Here is a 22,560-nt window from a genome sequence, read left to right as displayed (position 1 = left end):
TCTTATCATACATCATAGAATTTGCATTGAGAGCTGCTTATCCTACATTAGATCACATTGCTTTACCAATGCAAATGTCAGCAGATAAAGTGCTCCATTCTTACAACCAGTGGAATGATCACAAAAGTAGTCACTCACTGAATAGGAGATTTCAGAGCGTGGTTTAACGGATGTTGATATCATGGCGATCATTTCAGTAACCTCCCCATGACTAATTCTGCTGTCAAATATTAAGGATCTTTCACTTTCCTCTGGCATTTCACTGTCACAGTGCAAGTTGGCTTGTGTTCAACTCTGGCCAAGCCACGGCTGAGCCCAGACCAATGCGCCCAGTCTCTGAACAGTGTGGTCAACTAACACAGCAGAGATGAGGAGTCCTCCTGGCTCTCGATACTCCTCAAAGGGTGTATCCTGAAGCAGAATTGATTAGAGCATTTTGCGGAGACACCGGGCAACCCCTCAAGACGCAGGAACCCTCTGAGAAAATGGACTGCAGATACCAAAAGTAGTCAGTTTCTAGTCATTTATGAAACCAAACATCAGACTGGTATTTTACAATTATCTAATTGCTGATAAAATATATAGAATATGACAGTAAATTTTCTTTTCAAATCAATTTTCTCACTCTAGCCATGCAGTCCAGCTGTCTATCCCCCCCACCCCCCACAGTGGGTTTCCAATACTATTTGAAGGTGAAAGCAGCTGGTGTTACGAAATCCATTTACAACACAAAATGGCGGTACATGGAGATTACTGATAATATATTTCTACAGGTATTTTTAAATAATACAACAGATTATGCCAAAATTTCATACATTTTCACAATTAAAGCATCAGATTTATTTACAAACAATGCATGAAGGTGCAACATCAGTCACGCTTGCATTACACCACACAAGGTATCTATGTTTTGACACTAATGAAGAGAGAGGAATTATCCTGACTTCTGTTCCTCACTCTGAATCACAAAAACATGTCATCTGGCCATTGCTATCTGTGGGAAACTTGTTCTTTACAAATTGACTGCCATATTTCTTAAATTACAAACATGACTACATTTTACAAAAACACTTCATTGTCCCAGGGCCATGGAAATCTTTCTCGATGAGTAGATGGGCACGACTATCTTAATCCTATGACCTGGTTATGACGAGAACTGGTCTTGTTTTCAGAAGCCCTCAGTGCTTCACGCTCGCAAGTCCAGAAATGGCCTCAACTACTTATTGCCACACATCCTCTATGCATCCTCCTTCATGGTAACACTTAGCTGATGAGCCATCTGGAAAGAGCACTGTGGTGGCAAGGAGACGTCCAAACCTTTCTTGAAGAATCGGACCCTTCACTCTGTCCTGGGAGTCCCAGACCTGTCGCCACTCAGAGCAGGAAAGGACCATTTCCAATGTTATTGAGAACCTCAAGTCCACTGAGTGCAAAAAGACGGTCTGCATCAGTGGTGGAAGGATTCCACCAGCTCACAAACCACCTTCTTATCAGGCACCCCAGATCCCGCAAAACCAGAGTGGAATCAAGCCACCTGATCCCAAGTGACTGAGCAAGAGCAGGAACTGTATCCACACCTCACAGCTGCAGGATGTGAGGTTCAGACCTTGTGTTGATGCAATGGTATTCCAAAATGAATCTCAACCCATTTTAGACAATTCACAAAACTGCAGAACCTCTCTAGCCCTTCGTTTAAACAGTGGCAAATTGTGGCTCCCTTCAGAGAAAATATCAGTTAAAGTACATCCACCATCCCACAAAGATGTGGTTCAATTGAAAAATACCCGACTGCATGGTCTCCCACCGATGGTGTGTCACGTCCTGTAGGAAGAAGGGACTTAAATGGAGGAAGAAGCATGTATTTAATGTTAGTAAGCCCACCCATTTAACTGGTAACACATTCATATTAGCAATTTAAATTTTAAAAAGCAAAGAAATTTTGGCTCGATATAACTTTAGTGAATTATATAATCGCAAGGGTTAAGCTGGAATGCATTAAATATAACAACATTCTGTCCAGTCAGTGCCTTGCAGCTGTCAAATCAGTTGGCTCTTTTAATGAACTATTTTCCCAGCTCAAGATGTGTTTCAGGCATTTGTTTGTCATTTTAGAAGCAAGCACAATCGAGAGGGTAAAAACTAGACTCCATTCCTCTGTAAAAGTTTTAGTTACTTCCTTTCAAGCTGCATTTTCGACAATGGCAATGAAGGTGCAGAACGATGCAAGGGTGCAGGATGTTATTAGAGAGACCCTGTGGCTGTTAGTTCCAGCATTTGCATTACAGTCAGTTATTTTCTCAGGCATCGACTTTTCTTGAGAAGCCTTCAGCTTGCCACGTTCACAATCCTGCAGTGGTAATAGACAAACCGGGTCATCACAGTCTTTAGACACATCACACTTTCAGAAATGTAACATGACGCAGTGTTTACGTTTTACTCAGCCAGACAAGACCATCACTTCCCTGAAATGTTAAAAGTAAACAGAGAAAACAGCACCTGAAGATGCAGGACTGAACTCAAAGCAATGAGTTTTGCCTAGAGGGCTGGGGTTTAAGGTGAGATGGGAAAGATTTAAAAGGGAACCCAAACGGCTCCTTTCTTCACAGGTGGGTGGTGTAAGAAAAAGACGAGGATACAATAGTAATGTCCAGACCTTTTGTCAAGAATATGGTGTGGCAATTTCAGAAAGAAGCTGGTCAGATTGGTGTAAGGACAGCATGGTGTCAATTATAAATGCAAGCTATGGACTGGTTCAGAATAATTTTATTTTACACCCATTATTATCTTACCCCACAAAAGTTACACAGATCAAATGCCAAAATTTCGGAGATGGGTTTCAGATGTGGGACTGAGACAGAAATTTTTCTACCTGCCACGTGGTCGTGCACAAAAGTGAGACCATTTTGGCAAGAAGGTGCAGAAAAATTAACTGGGATAACAGGAGTGGCCTTCATGGGTAACCCAGAGCAACATCTATTCGGTAATTTCATGGAAATAAAGCAACAAATTGACCAAATATCAAATCTCATTGATAAAAATAGCAAAAAAAATGTATCGCGATCACTTGGAAGTCCAACTCCCCTCTACCCATAGCACAATGGGCTGCAGAAATGAACAGCTGTAAACCAATGGAAAAAAAACCATATAACTTAAAAGCAACACTTTTGTAAAGGTCTGGCAGCCAAACCTGGACCACGTAGGGACCCAGATACAGTAATAAAAAGGAACCAAAAAGGGTATAAAAGTAAGTATATATATAAAAACGTAGTTTCTCCAACTGTACTCTATATACTTAAGATATATGTAAGCTCTGACGATGAACGGATCTGTATGTGGGGGAGGGGGGAGGGACTGTTTTGTTTTTCTTTGTTGTGTTTGTGAGAAAAAAGTTTAATTAATTGTATATTTAAAATGTCACTATGTATATTTTTTTAAAAAACCCCAAATAATCAAAAAATATGAAGAGGAAAGTTTTAAAGGAATAATGACCAAATGCAAGCAATTAGGACCAACTTAGGTGGACAATCTGGTTGGCATGGACAAGTTGGGCTTCCATGCTGTACAACTCTACACATTGATTCAGCAGTTCTTCAATTGTAGTCTTTAAAAACCACGTTGCTTCAGGTGAAAAGGTGAGGTACAGAAGGCAGAGCTACCTGTGAAGCATTTCTCAGGCATCCCTATTCGCCCAGTCACTGAAACTGAAAGGTCTATGAAGGAATCAGTTATTAATGTGACACCATTCTATCAGATTGGGCAAACTGAAGATCCTTTCTAGCCATGCCGATGTGGGCAACACTGCAGGTGGTGCTGCTCTTTCACAGCTTCAACCACGGGGCTCGGATGTTGACCTCCGGTGCTATCTGCATATGCTCTGAGGTGTCCCCCGGGGTGCTCCACTTAACAGCCACACCTCAAAGACAGACTACTTATCAAGGTTATGATACACAAAAGTGCTGGATACTCTCAGCAGGTCACACAGCATACAAAGGCTGACCAATGTTTCAGACCCGAGTCCTTCACCAAGGTACGATGCAGGCTAGTGTCTGAATACAAAGGTTGGGTGAGGAGGTAAAAAGAGGAGAGGAGAGAGGAACAGGCAGGGGGAGGAGCACAGGCAAGGGGTCATAGGTGGAGACAGGCAGGAGGGTAGGAGAGAAAAGAGCTGAACCCTGATAGGGTGACAGGAAGCTCATGAATGGAGAGGGAAGGGGTTGAGGAGCTGGGAAGGAAAGGGAGACTCAGGGGAGGGTTAATGGAGATTGGAGAAATTGATGTTAATGCTGTCTCAACCAAATGGAATACAAGGCATTTCCCTCCATTTCACAGTTGGCCTCAGTTCGGCAGTTCATGAGGCCATGAACAGACACGTCAAATGATGAATGGGATTAGAATGGCTGTCACTTTAGTTGTCCATTGTTAATGGTCTGGAAAAATCGGTGATGTGCATGTGTGAGAGAAAACAGAGAAAAATAACTGGAGGAATGGAATTGATGAGATCGGTCAAAGAGCCAGCATTGGCTCGATTGGACAAATGGATTCCAGCTGTGTCACGAGAAGTGTGAAAGGATGAGAAGAGTCCAAGGATAACACAAGGTCAGGATGGAGAACAAAGACGTACTACGTAGTAGCAACAATATCAACAAGCGCAAAAGAAAATGCATTGGTCCAATTAACTAAGAGTGCAGAGGCAAGTCACAAACTGTTTATCCATTCATTTCAACATTCGAAATATTAGAAATGATTCTATTCAAAGCTTAAAAACAAATCTATTTCAATTGCTGGTTGAATGTCCAAAGCATTAAATAAAAATCTTTTTTTTTTCATTTTGATTCAGCCCTGTAACAGGGCCATTCAGCCCAAATTAGCCTATGAATTCTGTACAATATTTGGAAGGCAAGAGTCCCCCAGAGGAAATCTACGATGTCACAGGGACAACGTGTAAACTCTTTACACAGAGCATTGGATACGTACCCGAGTCGTTGACACTGTAGTGTCGCTGCACTAAGCTAACCATAGTGTATGACGGTAGTCACGTTAGAATAAATCAGGAAGGGCTTTACCTTATTTGAGTCCAGTCTGTGCAATGGACTGGTGTCATTGTCCAGAAAGCTGAAACCTAAGTGTTGAGTAGTTGTTACTGGAGAGCGTTCATTATCCAATGGGTCAAACAGCATCGAACTGGTATACCAATTAATAGAACTTTCTACAAGAGATCGAAGCACGTCAAACGTCAGGGCCAACAGTCAGAAACATGTTCCATCAGCAAGAATTAGGTTTCTCAATGTAGTGAACTTTGAATAGATTATCATCTGATAACATGTTTGGAGGTCTACAGACACCAAGATAAAGAACACTAATTAAAAAAAAGTAACTGGGGATGGTGTAAGAACAAAATCAAAATCCCCTGTAAATACTACTGGAGTAAAACAAAGGTCTGCAGAGACCGTGATTGAAGTACTGCACAAACAATGCAGGAGAAACTCAGCAGGTCAGTGTATTTTATTTAGACACCCATGTAACCAATTAACCTACTAACCCTGAACATCTTTAGAATGTGGGAGGAACCCACGCAGACACGGGGAGAACATACAAATTCCTTACAGACAGCGCCAGATTCAAACCTGGGTCACTGGCTAGTGTTGTGCTATCCACTGCACTAACCGCGCCACCCTGGATATACATGTTGACTGATTTTGTATATGCTTCATGTAAAATTTGCACCGTAGATCACACCTCAGCTCTGATGCAATAAGCCACAAGCCCCCTTGGATAGAAGCCTGAGGAGATTTGGCATGTCACCTGTGACTGCGACACGTGCAACATCCAGTTCAGTGTGCGTCATTGCTCTCCAAGCAGTGGAACACTGATCGGGGGAGGGGAAGCTCTCTGAATGGCTGCAGGAGACTGCAGAGAGATGCAAAAACACAGCTTAGACCATCACACAAGCGCACCTCCCCTCCTTCAATTCCATATACGGTTCCCATTGCCTTGGGAAAAAGCAGCCAAAATGTTCAAAGACTCACCCCACCCTGGCCACACTCTCCTCACCCCTCTTCCCATCAGGAAGAAGTTTCAAAAAGTGTGAGATCACACCTCACCAGATTCAAGGATAGGTGAATTAATAAAGGAACCCCACACAGTAAAGCCACATGGCCTTTGTTCTGACCACTCTCTGCAAAGCTGTACAGCACTTTGTTTGCTGTTCTGTCATTTGAATAGATGGACTACTAGCAAAACAAACGTTCTCACTACATGTGACGATAAACTTGAACTAAAGTGTTCTGTTCATTGGCCAAGGACAGCTAGGGCCTCATTCACCACAAACGCACTTTTGCTTGGCCTTCCAGACAAGGCATTTCAGTATTTAGCTCCTTACACATCTTGCCTTGGAGCAACTGAACCATAGTTGGCAATCCATTCCACCATTAGAAAAATCGTCGGCCTTTCATCTAAGTGAAAGGCCCAAAACAATAACTTGTATTTACATTCAAGGCAGTCAAAGGCTTCTCACAGATCACTAATTTTTAAAATTTTGATATACAGCTCAGTAACATTTCAGCCCACGAGCCTGTGCTGCCCAATTAGCACCCAATTAACCTACAACCCCTGGTATATTTTGAACGGTAGGAGGATACCAGAGCATCCAGAGAACAGACATGAGGAGAGGGTACAACTTCCTTACAGACAGCCCTGGGTTCAAATCCCAGTCCCAATCACTGGAGCTGTAACAGTGTTGCGCTAACTGCTACATTAACCATGCTGACCAACCTCTTCCCGTGTTAGAATGTACAAGGGCGAGCAGCAACATTTTGGGACAAAAGTTAAGGTTTTAAAAACCACCTTGAGTGAAATTTAATTGTGAAAGGGGTCCGAGAACACAAATTTAAATTTAGACATACAGGACGGGAACAGCCCCTTCCCAAATACACCATTTAACTTACAAACCCTGTACATTTTTGAAAGGTGGGTGGAAACAAAAGCACCCAGAGGAAACTAACGCACTTCACGGGGAGAACATACAAACTCTGTATAGATAGCGCTGGATTTGGCCCCGGATCACTGGCACTCTGATAGAGTTGCACTAACTGCTGCGCTAACTGTGCCACCGGGACGAGGCAGCTGAAGTTATGGCAACCAGTGACAAAGTCTGTCTCATACAAGGCGGCCATGTTTGAAGGAGCTCGGAGACTTCAGAGGTCTGTGAGTGAGAGAGGGAGGTTGCCGAAATTGGGAGGGATGGCGCAATTGAGGAACTTCACAACCGTCAAAATTCCTCAAACAGGAAACTGAAAATATTTGTAGTAAGTGCAAAATGGCCTTGAAATGTACGGGGATATTAATCAGCTACTAAAATGTTAATAATGGAACAATTCATTCAGGCACAAAGTTACTGCTCAAACTATTAACAATGCAGGGCATGGTTTCTTAATGTCTTAGGAACTGGTTTGTGGAATCAAAAGGCCCCTCTCACAGATATGGGATGAGGACACATTATTCTTGGCCAGCATTTGGACCCTGGCCAGCACTTTTTCATCCTTACTGAGGGCATGATCACTTACCAAGGCATTTGTTGCTTGTGAAGAGACTTAACAGGTTCTCACACTCTTGATGCTGGTTGCCACTATTGGCACACGTACACCAGATGGAGACATCAGAACTGCTATTGCTCACGTAGTTTGGTGTTAGAATGGTACCTATCATGGAACAAAAAAGCGGTCACAGCTCTTAAAGATGTTAGAGACAATAAAAGCCAAGGTTTTCTACGATATTTTTTTTTCTTTGGCTTGGCTTCGCGGACGAAGATTTATGGAGGGGGTAAATGTCCACGTCAGCTGCAGGCTCGTTTGTGGCTGACAAGTCCGATGCGGGACAGGCAGACACGGTTGCAGCGGTTGCAGGGGAAAATTAGTTGGTTGGGGTTGGGTGTTGGGTTTTTCCTCCTTTGCCTTTTGTCAGTGAGGTGGGCTCTGCGGTCTTCTTCAAAGGAGGTTGCTGCCCGCCGAACTGTGAGGCGCCAAGATGCACGGTTTGAGGTGATATCAGCCCACTGGCGGTGGTCAATGTGGCAGGCACCAAGAGATTTCTTTAGGCAGTCCTTGTACCTTTTCTTTGGTGCACCTCTGTCACGGTGGCCAGTGGAGAGCTCGCCATATAACACGATCTTGGGAAGGCGATGGTCCTCCATTCTGGAGACGTGACCCATCCAGCGATATGGGGCAAAAGTAAATGGTAGATAAATTGGGCAAGCATGGACAAGATGGGCCAAAGTGTAGGTGGCTAACTATAGAAATCTGTAAAGCACTTCTTGTTAAACATCCAAGTTCAAAATCACTAAGTTCAGGAAATTAATAAATCCAATAATCCTGCAGCAAGAAATACAAATCCAGGAGAAATAATGCAAACAGCCTTATCTTTGATACAATTTGTCTCAGGATTATCTGAGCTGCATTAGGATGGTCTCTTTCAGCTGGGAGTCATTCTAATTGCTTCATCTTGCTGCTTTACAGTTTGATCCAGTTTCATCTCCCTTCTACTTAAACAACAACTCATACAGAGTATTCTGTGGGCATCAAGAACCACCACCGCACTCAAGAGGCATTGCAGTGGGAAACCTATCCATACCCAGCAGGTCCCTTCTCCAAACACTATCACATGATAGCAAATCAAGAAATTCAGCCAAAGATTTTGTCTATTGTCTGGTGTGGATAGCAAAGACAAAGCAGTGGTTGAATTCAGAGATCAAACACTGACAAATTGTCAGGCTCAGTAGAATCAGAATTTATTGTCATGACCAAGTCACAAAAATCGTTGCTTTGCAGCAACGTCACTGTGCAAATGTTCATATAAACCACCTTACAAAAACAAATAAAAATAGTGCATGAAAAGTCAAAGTAAGGATGTGCCTTTGGTTAATTAATCATTCAGGATTCCGATGGCACTGGAGAAGAAGCTGTCCTTGTTCTGTTGAGTGCTCGTCTTCAGGCTCCTGTACCTTTTCCCCCATGGTAGCAGAGTGAAGAGGGCAAGGCCTGGGTGGTGGGGGTCTTTGAGGATAGAGGCTGCTTTCTTAAGACAACACCTCTTGAAGATGTCCTCGGTGGAGTGAAGTCTGGTGCCTGCGAAGATGTCCTTGGTGGAGGGAAGTCTGGTGCCTGCGAAGATGTCCTCAATGGAGAGAAGTCTGGTGCCTGCGAAGATGACCTCAGTGGAGTGAAGTCTGGTACCTGCGAAGATGTCATCGGTGTAGTGAAGTCTGGTACCTGCGAAGATGTCCTCAATGGAGAGAAGTCTGGTGCCTGCGAAGATGTCCTCGGTGAAGTGAAATCTGGTGCCTCTGATATCGCAGGCCGAGTTCACAACCCTCTGGAGTTTTTTTGAGAATTGGCATCTCCATTCCAGACAGCGATGCAATCAGCCAGAATGTTCTCCACAGTATATCTGTAGAAGTTTTCGAGAGTCTTCGGTGACGTACCAAATCTTCTCAAACAGCATGTTTATACACTGAACCATTCAGAAATGCTTTGTGTAGCGTAAAGTAATTGTCGTACAATTGCCCGGTTAAACCGTCTACTCAGCCAAAGTGATGGCCAGTAATTTAGAAAACCACGTTCACACAGGAAGATGTGTGAACACCATGTGTTCTTCTTTCTCTGCAAGGAGATCAGCCACAGGCCTGAAGAACTTCTTTCAAGTCCTCTGCTTGCTCCTTTTTTATTCATGGCCTGTTTAGCGGAGGGAATTGGAGGGGCAGCACAAAACTGCTCAAGCCTTGGACTACTTTGAAAAGTCATTCCAGTCATCTGAGTTTGACTGACATACAAAACCAAATGGAACCCACACACTGGAGAAGAAATTGTTCTGCTGAGTCACTGATCCCGACACATTGTGGCAGAGTGCTCCACATCTGGTCCCACCACCAACGTTCCAGGGTTTCTGGAATATTCTATTAATACAGCGTAGATGCCACTTGCTTTAATCAGGTTGTTAATTCTTCTAGACAAATTTTACAAGCCTTGCTTCCGTACAAAGTTCACAATTAAATTTTTCTTTGAATCAAAATATAGACGACACTTTCCTTATTCTAATATATCCTAATTTCCAAGTGTCTTCTTCGAAAGCGTGAGTTACGATATCCCAAATTTCAATCTCCTTATTCCAACAAATCAAACCCTGTGGCTGCTGCTTTATGTAGTTTTAATTTGTTGATAAAACAGATAAACATTTTGCATAGCTTTGTATTAAGACTTTCATAACAATGAATAACAAAGCAGTCACTGCATAATGATAGAGATAGAAAATGTATATAAAGAAGCTCAAACTTTAAAGAGATACATAATGATATTTAAAAAGTCATAAAGTATTTAAACGGAAACACAATTCAAAGAAAAATTTCTCACACTCGCGTCTTCTCTACATCCTGAAGAATAATGAGCAAGTCATTAGTTTGGGTGGATATTACAACATATTACATCATGGTTGGTATGGTAACACTACAAACAATAGCTCTCTTAAAGAGATGAGCACATAATTAACTAAGAGTTAAAAAACACAAGATTTTAACCTTTACACTATTTTCTACTATTTGTTGTTCACTATTAAAAGTGGCAGAGGTCGACAGCATCGAGTCCACGCTGCTGAAGATCCAGCTGCGCTGGATGGGTCACGTCTCCAGAATGGAGGACCATCGCCTTCCCAAGATCGTGTTATATGGCGAGCTCTCCACTGGCCACCGTGACAGAGGTGCACCAAAGAAAAGGTACAAGGACTGCCTAAAGAAATCTCTTGGTGCCTGCCACATTGACTACCGCCAGTGGGCTGATAACGCCTCAAACCGTGCATCTTGGCGCCTCACAGTTTGGCGGGCAGCAACCTCCTTTGAAGAAGACCGCAAAGCCTACCTCACTGACAAAAGGCAAAGGAGGAAAAACCCAACACCCAACCCCAACCAACCAATTTTCCCCTGCAACCGCTGCAATCGTGTCTGCCTGTCCCGCATCGGACTTGTCAGCCACAAACAAGCCTGCAGCTGACGTGGACTTTTTACCCCCTCCATAAATCCTCGTCCGCGAAGCCAAGCCAAAGATTAAAAGTAAAGGAAGTGTGCATTCCACTGAAGATGAGAGAATTTTTACCAATGAGGCCAGTGTATGACTGAAGGCAGGCGTTATGGTTTTCCTGAAAACAAGAGCTAGCAGATTTCTTGGATGGTTGACAATTGGTCTGAAAATCTGTCAGCCGGGACCTGCCGGAAAGGTAAGAGCAAAACGTGATTACCTGCAATATAACAAGCCCGAGACAGTGCAATCCAACAAAACACATCTACTGTGAAACCAACAATATTCAATCAGTAGTCGTCATTAGCGTGGCAGCTTCATAACCAAAGGGCTACGCAAGGTTCACTGGCTGGCCAACGGTTAAGTCAACAAGGGAGAAATTATTGAACCAATCAGGCAAGTGCAAGAATGAAATGCAGAATGGATATCGATGTGACAGGGTAGGAATACTGATGTATAGTTTTATGTACTGATGTTTTTATTTATGCACTGGCTGGCCACAAAATAGCTAATGCATTTGGAATCCTTCTGAACAATAATTAGGTATTCTACGCCCAGCTAAATTTGATTCACTGAAATTGTATGTACTTGCAATGAGTTCAAAGGAAATAAATGGGAAGAGATTTGATTGTTTGGAATTTTATACATTGGAAGTTAACATGACGATGTTCTGAGATCAGATATACAAGTATTTGGACAGGCAAGGGCTGATTAAGGACAGCCAACATGGCTTTGTATGAGGGAGGTCATGTTTAACAAATCTTAGAGTTTTTCAAGAAAGTAGATGAAGGAAAGGCTGTGGATGTTGTCTACATGGACTTTAGTAAGGCCTTTGACAAGGTCCCACATGAGGCTAGTTAAGACACCAGGTATCCATGGAGAGATTGCAAACTGGATTTGAAATTGGCTGAATGGGAGAAGGCAGAGAGTAGTAATGGATGATTGCTTCTCAGACTGGAGGCCTGTGATTAGTGGTGTGCCTCAAGGATCAGTGCTGGGACCATTGTTGATTGTGGTCTATATCAATAATCTATATGATAATTTAATAATTTGGATCAGCAAGTTTGCTGATGACACCAAGAATGGAGGTGATGTGAAGAGTGAGGAAGGCTTTCAAAGCTTACAGAGGGATCTGGACCAACTGGAAAAAATGGGCAGAAAATGGAAAATGGAATTTAATGCAGAAAAATGTGAGGTGTTGCATTTTGGAAGAACAAACCCAGGTAGGACATACACAGTAAATGTCAGGGCACTGAGGAATGCAGAGGAATAAAGGGATCTGGAAATTCAGACACACAATTCCCTGAAGGTGGTATTACAGGTAGACAGGGTTGTGAAGAAAGCTGTGGGCATCTTGGCCTTCATAAATCAAAGTATTGAGTACAGGAGTTGGGCTGTTATGTTGAAGTTGTGCAAGACATCGGTGAGGCCAAATTTGGAATATTATGTGCAGTTCTGGTCTCCAACCTACCAGAAGGATATCAGTAAGATTGAAAAAGTCCAGAGAAGATTTACCAGGATGTTGCTGGATCCTCAGGAGTTGAGTTACAGGGAAAGATAAAACAGGTTAGGACTTTATTCCTTGGAGTGTAGAAGAATGAGGGGAGATTTGATAGATATTTACAAAATTATGAGGTGTATAGACAGAGTAAATGAGAGTAGACTCTATCCAATTAGATTGGGAGAGATAAATTCAAGAGGTCATGGCTTTTGAATGAAAGGTCTGGGGGAGCATTGGAGGGAACTTCTTCATTCAGAGATGGGTGGGAGTGTGGAACAAACTGCCATCTGACGTGGTAAGTGCAAGCACACTAAGGTTTTAAGAATAAATTGGATAGATACATGGATGGGAGAGGTCTTGAGGGTTATGGAATGGGTGCAGTCAGTGGGACAAGCAGAATGATGTTTTGGCACAGACTAGAAGAGCTGAATGGCCTGTTTTCTGTGTTGTAGTGTTCTATGTCTCTAAGAGTTTGAATCTAAACATACTGCTGGAGGAATTCAAAAGGGTTTGAGCAGCATCAGGAGATAAAGATTGGCCGACATTTCGAGCTGAATTCCTTCATCAAGATGGTAGATGGGAAGAAAAGGCCAGTGTCAAGAAAGAGGCAGGACAGGGGTCCCCGTGAGATTGGTGAACCTACTGTGCTGCTCGACCCACTGGTATCCTCCAGCAGCTCGTGCTCAGCTGCAGATTGAAGCAGCTGCAGTCTCCCATATGTCTAGAGATTGAAGCTAAATACTTTGCAGGACTGACCATCTTCCACCAAATGTTACTTTCAGTTTAATCAAGATTCTTACCTGCAAATGAGGTCTTCCCTGCACATATCCTGCAGCCTTAAGCAGTTCTGTTTCTCCGACTCCTCAAAGGAACAGGCAGGAACAATGGTTTGGCGCCTGCGTTCAGCACACCTGCTGTCCTCACAGGGGCAGAAAAGGACCGCGTATTTGTACTCCTCCGGCACGAGGTCGAAAAAGCGGCGAAGGCTTTTGTGACACTTGTGCCTGTTGCAGCCAAATTTGGTGGCAGGCTTGAGACAGTTCTTGGCGTAGTCAGTGCGGAACTGTTTACAATTCTCATCCACGTTGCAGACTTTAGCAGCATCTAAGCAGTGGTTGACACTGGCTGGCGAATGAACTCTAGCGCTGTCTGGAAAACAAAGAGCAAGAGAAGGAACAAAGTTAAGTTCTTGGGAGTCACTGTCTCGGAGGATTTTTCCTGGCATCGTGAAGAAAGTGTGCCATGCCTTTACTTCCTCAGGAGTTTGCGGAGGTTTGTGTCAGAAACAGATGTGTAGTGGAAAGTGTGCTGACTGGCTGGTATGGACACCCTAAAATCCCTGAGTACGAAGCCCTGCAAAAGGTAATGGACACAGCCCCAGGACATCACAAGCAAAACCCTCCCCGCCATTGAGAACATCTACAGGGAACGCTGCCATCAGGAGAGCAGCAGCGATCGTCAAAGACCCACCCCACCCAGCACATGCTCTATTCTCGCTGCTGCCATCAGGAAAGAGGTGTAGGGGCCACCGCACCACCAGGTTCAGGACAAGCTGCTCCTCCTCCACCATCAGAATCCTCAACGACAAACTCAATAATTTCAGGGCTCTTATTTGTGCAATTTATTGATTTTTTTTCTCTCTGATTGGCAGTTGTTTACATTTATTTTTTTACTCGTGTACATTGTGCAGTTTTATTTTGCACAACCAATAAGCAGAGATACTGCCTTGCCCACACGAAAAAGAATCTTTGGGTTGTATGTCATGTATGTACTCTGACAAAGTGGTACATTTGTCCTACAGGTGGAGGTTTAATACAATGTTATTGAAAAAACCAGACTTTGTTACTTTTTGTTAAAGAACAGATTACTTTGTTTTTGGCTGAGAATGTTAATTCTGTAGATAGTTGTTTTGTATTATGGGATGCTTTGAAAGCTTATTTAAGAGGGCAGATTATTAGTTATACTGCGAAAGTTAAGAAACAATATGTGGCAGAAAATTTAGAGTTGGAGAAACGAATTGCTGAGTTAGAGAAAAATTTTCAGGAAGATGTGACAGAAGATTAAAAAAAGCGGCTTTGGCAAATTTGAAATTACGTTACAATACATTACAAACCTATCAATTTGAGTGTTTAATTAATCAATCTAAGCAGCGTTATTATGAATTGGGTGAAAGGGCACATAAGGTACTTGAAAAGATAAGAGGGATGAGAGTTATGGATGAGGAATATAAGATTAATTTATTTGCAGATGATGTCTTGATATAATTGACAGAACTAAAATGGTCATTGTCACAATTGGAGGAATGTTTATTACAATTTAGAGAACTTTCTGGATATAAAGTTAATTGGGATAAGAGTGAAATTTTGCCAGTTGGAGAGGGTGACTATTCAGAATATAAAAGTATTATAAAATTAAAATGGTCAGATAAACTCAAATATTTAGGAGTAATTGTAAATCCTGATTATCAATCTTCATATAAGTTAAATTATGTTCTTTTATTAAAAAAGATTAAAGCGGATTTAATTAAATGGAAAGACCTTCCATAAACCTTAATTGATTGTGTAAACTGTATTAAGATGAATATTTTTCCCCGAATTCAATATTTATTTCAGTCGATACCATGTTCCCTTTCAAAGGGTTTTTTTTCCAGGATTTAAATAAAATGGTGAGAGAATTTTTATGGAAAGGTAAATTACCGTGAGTAGCATTGTATAAACTCACATGGAAATATGCATTAGGTGGACTTCAGTTAACTCATTTTCAAAATTATTATGAAGCAGCTCAGTTGAAATTTGTTAGCAAATTGATGGACATGGATCAACCTCCAAGTTGGGCGAAAGTGGAGATGGCTTTTATTTCTGAAGTTGAGGTGCATCAGTTTATGTTTCGATGGAATATGAATTTGTTGTGGGAATGTAATATGCTGGTATTGAAAGATTTGTTAAAGGTTTGGACTAAAATAAATAAGATTTTAGGATCAAAAGGTAAATTATCAATTTTAACCTCATTATATTCTTCTTTGACTTGGCTTCACGGATGAAGATTTATGGAGGGGTATGTCCACATCTGCTGCAGGCTCGTTTGTGACTGACAAGTCCGATGCGGGACAAGCAGGCTCAGTTGCAGCGGTTGCAAGGGAAAATTGGTTGGTTGGGGTTAGGTGTTGGGTTTTTCCTCCTTTGTCTTTTGTCAGTGAGGTGGGCTCTACGGTCTTCTTCAAAGGAGGATGCTGCCCGCTGAACTGTGAGGTGCCAAGATGCACGGTTGGAGGTGATATCAGCCCACGGGCGGTGGTCAATGTGGCAGGCATCAAGAGATTTCTTTAAGCAGTTCTTGTACCTCTTCTTTGGTGCACCTCTGTCTCAGTGACCAGTGGAGAGCTTGCCATATAACACGATCTTGGGAAGGCGATAGTCCTCCATTCTGGAGACGTGACCCACCCAGCGCAGTTGGGTCTTCAGCAGCGTGGATTCGATGCTTCCAGACTCTGCCAGCTTGAGTACTTCGATGTTGGTTATGAAGTCACTCCAATGAATGTTAAGGATGGAGCGGAGACAGCGCTGATGGAAGCGTTCTAGGAGCCGTAGGTGATGCCGGTAGAGGACCCATGATTCGGAGCTGAACAAGAGCGTGGGTATGACAACGGCTCTGTACACGCTGATCTTTGTGTGTTTCTTCAGGTGGTTGTTTTTCCAGACTCTTTTGTGTAGTCCAAAGGTGCTATTTGCCTTAACGAGTCTGTTGTCTATCTTGTTGTCGATTCTTGCATCAGATGAAATGGTGCAGCCGAGGTAGGTAAACTGCTTGACCATTTTGAGTTCTGTGTGCCCAATGGAGATGTGGGGTGGGGGCTGGTAGTCATGGTGGGGAGCTGGCTGATGGAGTTGCATCTGAATAAAATGGCGTCACCCAGAATGAAGAGCCAGCCGATGCCACTTGCCATTGGGTGAACTCTCCCCGAGTGTCTCCCTATCCATGCCTAGTAAGAGTTTTTATTAGTATATTATTAACCTCATTATATAATAATCAGCTTATTCCTTTTTCAATGTTCAATAATCATTTAAAGAGCTGGGACTCTAAGGGTATAAAGAAATTGCAGGATTGTTTTGAGGAACGACAACTTCTTTCTTTTAACCAGTTGAGGGAACGATTTGATATATCTGAAAATTCTTTGTTTGTGTATAACCAGCTTAGAGCTTTGGTAAAAGATATTCATGGTAAAGAGATGATTTTACCTGTATTGACAAAATTTAAATCTTTGATTTCCTCTATACCAAAGAAGCATTATATTTCAATTATGTATCAAGTGTTACAAGATTGTATGGATAAATCGGAATGGGAGAAGTCTAAGTTTAAATGGGAAAGTGATTTAACCTTTATTTTTCTGGAAGATAATTGGGCAGATATGTGTTATGATAGTGTAACTAAATTGACAAATTTACGATATGAAATGGTTAATTATAATTTTTTTTTTACATCAGTTATATTTAACTCTGAAGAAATTAAAAAAATATGGTTTTAGTAACTCAGATTCTTGTTTCAGATGCGGTTTATGTACTGGAACTTTTTTTACATGCTGTTTGATCCTGTGTTAAAGTACAACCATTTTGGGAAGGAATTGGGTTAGTTTTGGAAAAATTATATATTAAACTACCATTAGACCCATCCATTTTTTAAATTGGGTTATATGGTTTCTTTAAGGAGATTAGGGCTGGATAAGTTTCAAATTGCATTTGTACATTTAGTGTTGTCTGTAGCACGAAAATGTGTAGCTAGTACATGGAGAGATAATAGAGATTAGTAATACGCTGGCATATAATGAACTGAAAAGCTTGTACTATTAACGAAAAAAATTACATATAATTTGCATGAGAATTATTATTTTTTTGTTAATAAGTGGTTTCCTTATTTGGAATATATGCATTTAGATATACTTTGATTTATTGTAAACACTTTCAGTTTTTCTTTTTATTTTTTTTGGCTCTCCTTAAGGGAGCTGGCTGATGGGGTGGGAGGGTGTTTACCATATAACCACATGGTTTACAGCATGGAAACAGGCCATGTCGGCCCTTCAAGTCTGTACCGGTTTGACCTGCATAAGATCATCAGAGACCCTAAGAGGCAGTGGCCAAACAGATGAATCTCACAGACAATGGACACTTGTTTATTTTTGTTTTTTTATATACTTATACAAAATTGCTCTTATTGGATTGTATGTTGTTTTTTAATGATTCTTTAAATAAATAAAGTTTTTATTTAAATATATGTACTCTGTCAATAAATCCAAAATTAGAAAATGAAGGCAGTTTGGGTCAGAAACAACAAATATTGGCATGTGACAAAAAAAATCAAATTAAGTCGTCCCTACAGGTAACTCCACCATGTTTACTCAGCTACTCCTCACATCCCCATCAAGATGATGCAATTCCCATTTTCTTCCTGTGTTTCTATCTGCCTCTGAGTTAAAATTGCATTCGGCTTAAACCCTACTACAGGTGTGCGCACATGATCCGGGTTGGCACACCTTTACAGGACACCACAGTACTGTGGGTGTGCAGCCCGTTCAGGGTTCAGATCGTAGAACCATGGAGCTTTACAGCACAGAAACAGGCCCTTCGACTTAAATTGTCCATGCCCACCAAGCTGGCCACCTGTCACGTTTGCCTGCCTTCTGTCCATTTCATTAAACCTTTCCTCTCCATGCACTGGCCCTAATGTCATTTATATTTTTTTAAACTGTTACAATTGTCCCCACTTGGACCCCGTCCTCTGGTACCCTCTATGCGAAGAAGGTGCCCCTCAGGTGAGGGTCTCTCAGACAGCCATCACAATTCCATGGCACAATGTTGAAGAAAGGGCAAGGGAGCTTCCCCAATTATTTTGGCCAATATTTACCTTTTCTAACCATTTATCTGGCTGCCGCTCTTTGAGGAGCCCTGCAGGACCACAATCCTAGGACTTCAAAAATGTCACTGCTTGTAATGATCTTTGAAACATCTTGTGAATGTAACTGTGTGAATTTGGGCAAGTCCCAATTTTTATATCTTTCTTGAGCTGGTGAAGATAAAGGCACTCAGCCAGATTTATTGTTACAGTACATACATGACATCACACATAATCCTGAGATTCTTTTTCCTGCATGCCAGGCAGAATTTTTATTGGATTCAGCTTTATTGTCAGAGTACATACACGACATTGCATATAACCCTGAGATTCTTCTTTCTGCGGGTGAGGCAGAATTACCACTTATTAGCAGTGCAAAAAAAAATCTGTACTTGAAGTAACTCCCCTAAATATTCAGCAGTTTACTATTTACCCACTGATTCCATAAGTCAACCTTGATGGAAACTCCACTGGCAGAAAAGTGTGGTGTCTGGAGTAGAAAAAAGGTGCAACAGATGGTGGAAAAGTTGCAAATTCAATTGACCACACAATATGGGTCCAGAGCACGTAGGTCCACAAGGACCACTGCACAGGCTGGGCTCTATTCTGGAAGAGAGATACTTGAGGGGGACCTGAGAAGGGTAGATCTGAAGGACATTATTTAATTTTTTTTGCTGTTATTAAGTGAATTAATGGCAAATGGTCACAAATAAATCTGAGACTGAATTCAGGAGAAAGTTCTCCAAAAGTAACAGAAATGCGTTTAAGGCAAAGCCATGCATTCATACCAGCAAGGAAGAACCTAAAGGATGTGCATTTAAGAGGCTCTTCAGACCATCAACTATTGTGAAAATCCTAAATGCACGTCCTTCTATTCTTAGCTTTAAAAATGTGGTATTTGTCTCAACTGTGGCAGAAAGTTCCTGTTGGGCCAAATGGCCTGCTTCTGTCCTTTAACTTCTCTGTAAAAGTTTCAATGTGCCCAGAATTCCCACCCTTTCCAAACTGAAGGGCAGCAGGTTAGCGTAGTGGTTAGTAGAACACTAAAACAGAGCCAACAACCCAGATTCCAATCTGGCCCTGTTTGTAATGTTATTTTTTTAATTTTTAAAATTTAAACATACAGCATGGTAACAGGTCATTTCGTCCCATGAATCTGTGCCACCCAATTAACCTACACCTCTGGTACATAAACAAATGGTGGAAGGAAACCGGAGCCCCAGGGGAAAACCCACGCAGACACAGAGAGAGCTTACAAACTCCTTACAGACTGCGCAGGATTCAAACCCAAGGCTGGTCCTGATCGCTGGTGCTGTAAAGGCATTGCGCTAACAGTCCCACCCCAAATATGTACGTTATTCCCCTTGTCTGGGTGGGTTTCCTCCAGTTTGCTCCCACATTCCAAAGACATAGGGATTAGTAGGTTAATTAGTCACACGAGTCGGTGCAGACTCATGGCCCTGAAGGGCCTTCTGTATCTCTAAATTAAGATGATCACAGCTTCAATATTTCATTCTCCCAAATACTCCTAATCTCTCTCAAATTTTTTAATCCCTAGTTTTAGCATGCCTTGGTAGTCACTAATCCAGGAATTCTGAATGACCTGCTCAGATATGGGGGATAGTGTACAATGAATTCTCAAAGGTTTGCAGGCTGCCATGTGATCAAATGACCCTTAAACTGCAAAAGCCGTAGAAATGAGTTGCTGCATGGAGTCAAATCAAGGGTTGACAAGGCAATGGTGAACAGCCCAATAAATGTGATGTTATCATTGTCATTTTTATGGCCGTGTTATCCAGTTTACTGCTGGTTATACTTCCATACCTTATTGGACAAGCAAGAATCTCCTGCAGCGTATTGACACATGAATGTGTGGTGATATGTAATTACACCACTAGGTCACCAGGGGTCATCCCAGTGACCTTGTAAAAAAGCAGTCCAGAGCTACAGTCTAGCCTTCCAGATTCATCTTGCAGAGAGACAAGACCTCTTCGTGTACATATTAGTTTATTAAAGCTGTCTTATACTCACACTGCTGGTCTGGTTATTGTCAGTACGGAATGATGTCAATATAAGTTACTTAAAGCGATATTATCAGGTAATATTATGTATCTGATTACCTGAAAATATGGTGGATCTTCATGGAAATCGACTCTGAGTTACCCAAGTTTCTGCCCCCATATTATAGCCATATAACATGTTTTACAGGCTGCATTACCTGTCATCAGAAAGGCAAGTCTACTGTGCTCCAAACCCCACGATGGACCAGGCGTTGAATGCTCATAGGGTGAGGGAGCAAGCTCATCATAACCTACAGAAAAAGGCAGACAAGACATCTTATTCAATGCCTCACTGGTCCCACAAACGTTGCACATTCAGCATCTTGAACCTCTGGCAAACTGCATCAGCCAGCTTCAGGCCCATGCTTTCCCAACCTCAGGCTTGCTGTTGCATTCAATAAATTCTGATTCCATCCTAAACTCCGTGTTCATGTCTCAGCAATGTGCTTTTTAATCATCCCTGTGCTTATCAAGGATCAATCTACCCACCTGCTTTAAACATACTCAAAGGTTCTTCCTGCATGGGTCTGAAGAGTGTTCCAAAAGTTCAGAACCTCAGAAGATTAAAAATTGCCTCACCTGTCTTCAATGGGCAACCCTAGTTTTTAAAGCAGTGGGTCTAACTCCAGATTCTTCCAGAGATCAAACATACTTTCTATCGAACATCAAGCCACTGTCTGTGGGTCGAAGTTTGAACTCCCTGCAGTCAACCATTTCAATTCCCTTTACCACTCTCACATTGACCTCGTCCATTCCTATGGGGAGGCTAAACGTAATCTTGAGGAACAACACATCTTCTTCCTCCTGGTCATCCTTGAGCCTAACGGCATGATCATTGGGTTTTCTAATGTTGGGCAAGCCTACTCCATCTGGTTCCACTTTTTTCACCTCTTCTTTACCTCCTGTTGTTCTTATTTGTCTCTACTTTGCTCCCTTCTCCCAGCAGTCGATCCCCCTTTCCCACGCCTTCACTTTTTGGCCCCTCCAAGCTTCATTCCCCCTCCCATAAAGGTAATATTACCTTTCCAGAGATCTTTCTTCTAAGTAATATAAGAAGTAAGGAATTAAGCCTCAAACTGGATGAAGCACAAAAAAGATTTGTTATGATAGCCTCAGCTGTAGCAAAAAAATGTATAATGTCAACTTGGAAATCAGAAGAGATCCTGAGAGTACAGCAATGGTACATGGAAATAAATAAATGTATTCCATTGGAAAAAATAACATATAATTTAAAAAATAAAGTCACATTATTTGATCAAATTTGGGAACCATACATGGAACAGAACAGAGAGGGCTTCCCTCGGACCTCCACCCCCTAAAATGATAAAAAGACAAAATTATTTGATCCAGTGTGTAAAAGGAGATGACACAATTTTCTTGTTTATTTTCATTGTCTGATGGCATTGTTTAATGGTTTTATTGTATTGTATATGTTGAACGTTTATTGGGTTTGGAAGGGGGTGGGAGGGAGGGAAGGAAGGTAGGGGGAGAAAATGCCACTGTGTATATTAAGAGGGAAATGTTTGTTTGTATTTTGATTGATATGGTTAACAGTGTGAAAAATTAAAAAAATTAAATTTAAAAAAAAGGTAATATTACCTCATTTTCACCGTCGACCTGCTAAATGACCCTGATGGGAGAAGCTGTTGTCAATATGTCCCACTAAGTCTCTCTACATCACCCTGTCAACACTTTCCCCCCCCCTCAAAAAGGTCCACATTATCATCTACAGTGAGTTTACAGAGTAAGTTATCCAATGATGTACCATAAAACAAATTGCTGTGCCTCAATCTCTATTGCATTGTTAGTACCAGAGCCCAGTTCTGTAATTGGCTGGTAGTGGCTGAAACTTCCCCAACTGGTTCACTCAGTTGTCAGAGGACAAGATCACTTCATCCCAATGTCAAAGCAACAGACTGGTGTAATAGGGCCAGTGAAGTCCAGATGGTAGCGTTGCAGTAATGGCAGTGCTACCACTGGTGCAGACCCATGGAGAGCAGGGAGTGGAAACACAGTTCCCCTGTGGGATTTGCCCACCCAGTCTGACTGCTGTCAGCTC

General features: G+C 41.9%; 1 protein-coding gene across 2 annotated transcripts in view; it reads right to left on the bottom strand.

The window, feature by feature from the left end:
- Positions 1 to 506: 506 nt before the first annotated feature.
- Positions 507 to 22,560, bottom strand: part of LOC138742948 (GDNF family receptor alpha-4-like) — a 37,186-nt gene continuing 15,132 nt past the window's right edge. The window contains exons 3-8 of one of the 2 annotated variants that reach the window (XM_069897824.1): positions 20,660 to 20,752; positions 13,359 to 13,707; positions 11,136 to 11,245; positions 7,563 to 7,697; positions 5,064 to 5,206; positions 507 to 1,821 (exon numbers count right to left, since the gene is read on the bottom strand). In XM_069897824.1, coding sequence (XP_069753925.1) covers positions 1,732 to 1,821; positions 5,064 to 5,206; positions 7,563 to 7,697; positions 11,136 to 11,245; positions 13,359 to 13,707; positions 20,660 to 20,752 — 920 coding nt within the window. In that variant the 3' untranslated portion in view covers positions 507 to 1,731. Of the gene's footprint in view, positions 2,348 to 5,063; positions 5,207 to 7,562; positions 7,698 to 11,135; positions 11,246 to 13,358; positions 13,708 to 20,659; positions 20,753 to 22,560 lie in introns of both variants that reach the window. The other variant, XM_069897823.1, reaches the window with a different exon arrangement.

This window comes from Narcine bancroftii, chromosome 9 (assembly GCF_036971445.1).
Source record: "Narcine bancroftii isolate sNarBan1 chromosome 9, sNarBan1.hap1, whole genome shotgun sequence".
NCBI lineage: Eukaryota > Metazoa > Chordata > Chondrichthyes > Torpediniformes > Narcinidae > Narcine > Narcine bancroftii.
Note: the sequence above shows the minus strand (reverse complement) of the source record. Positions and strands in the feature narration are given on the sequence as shown.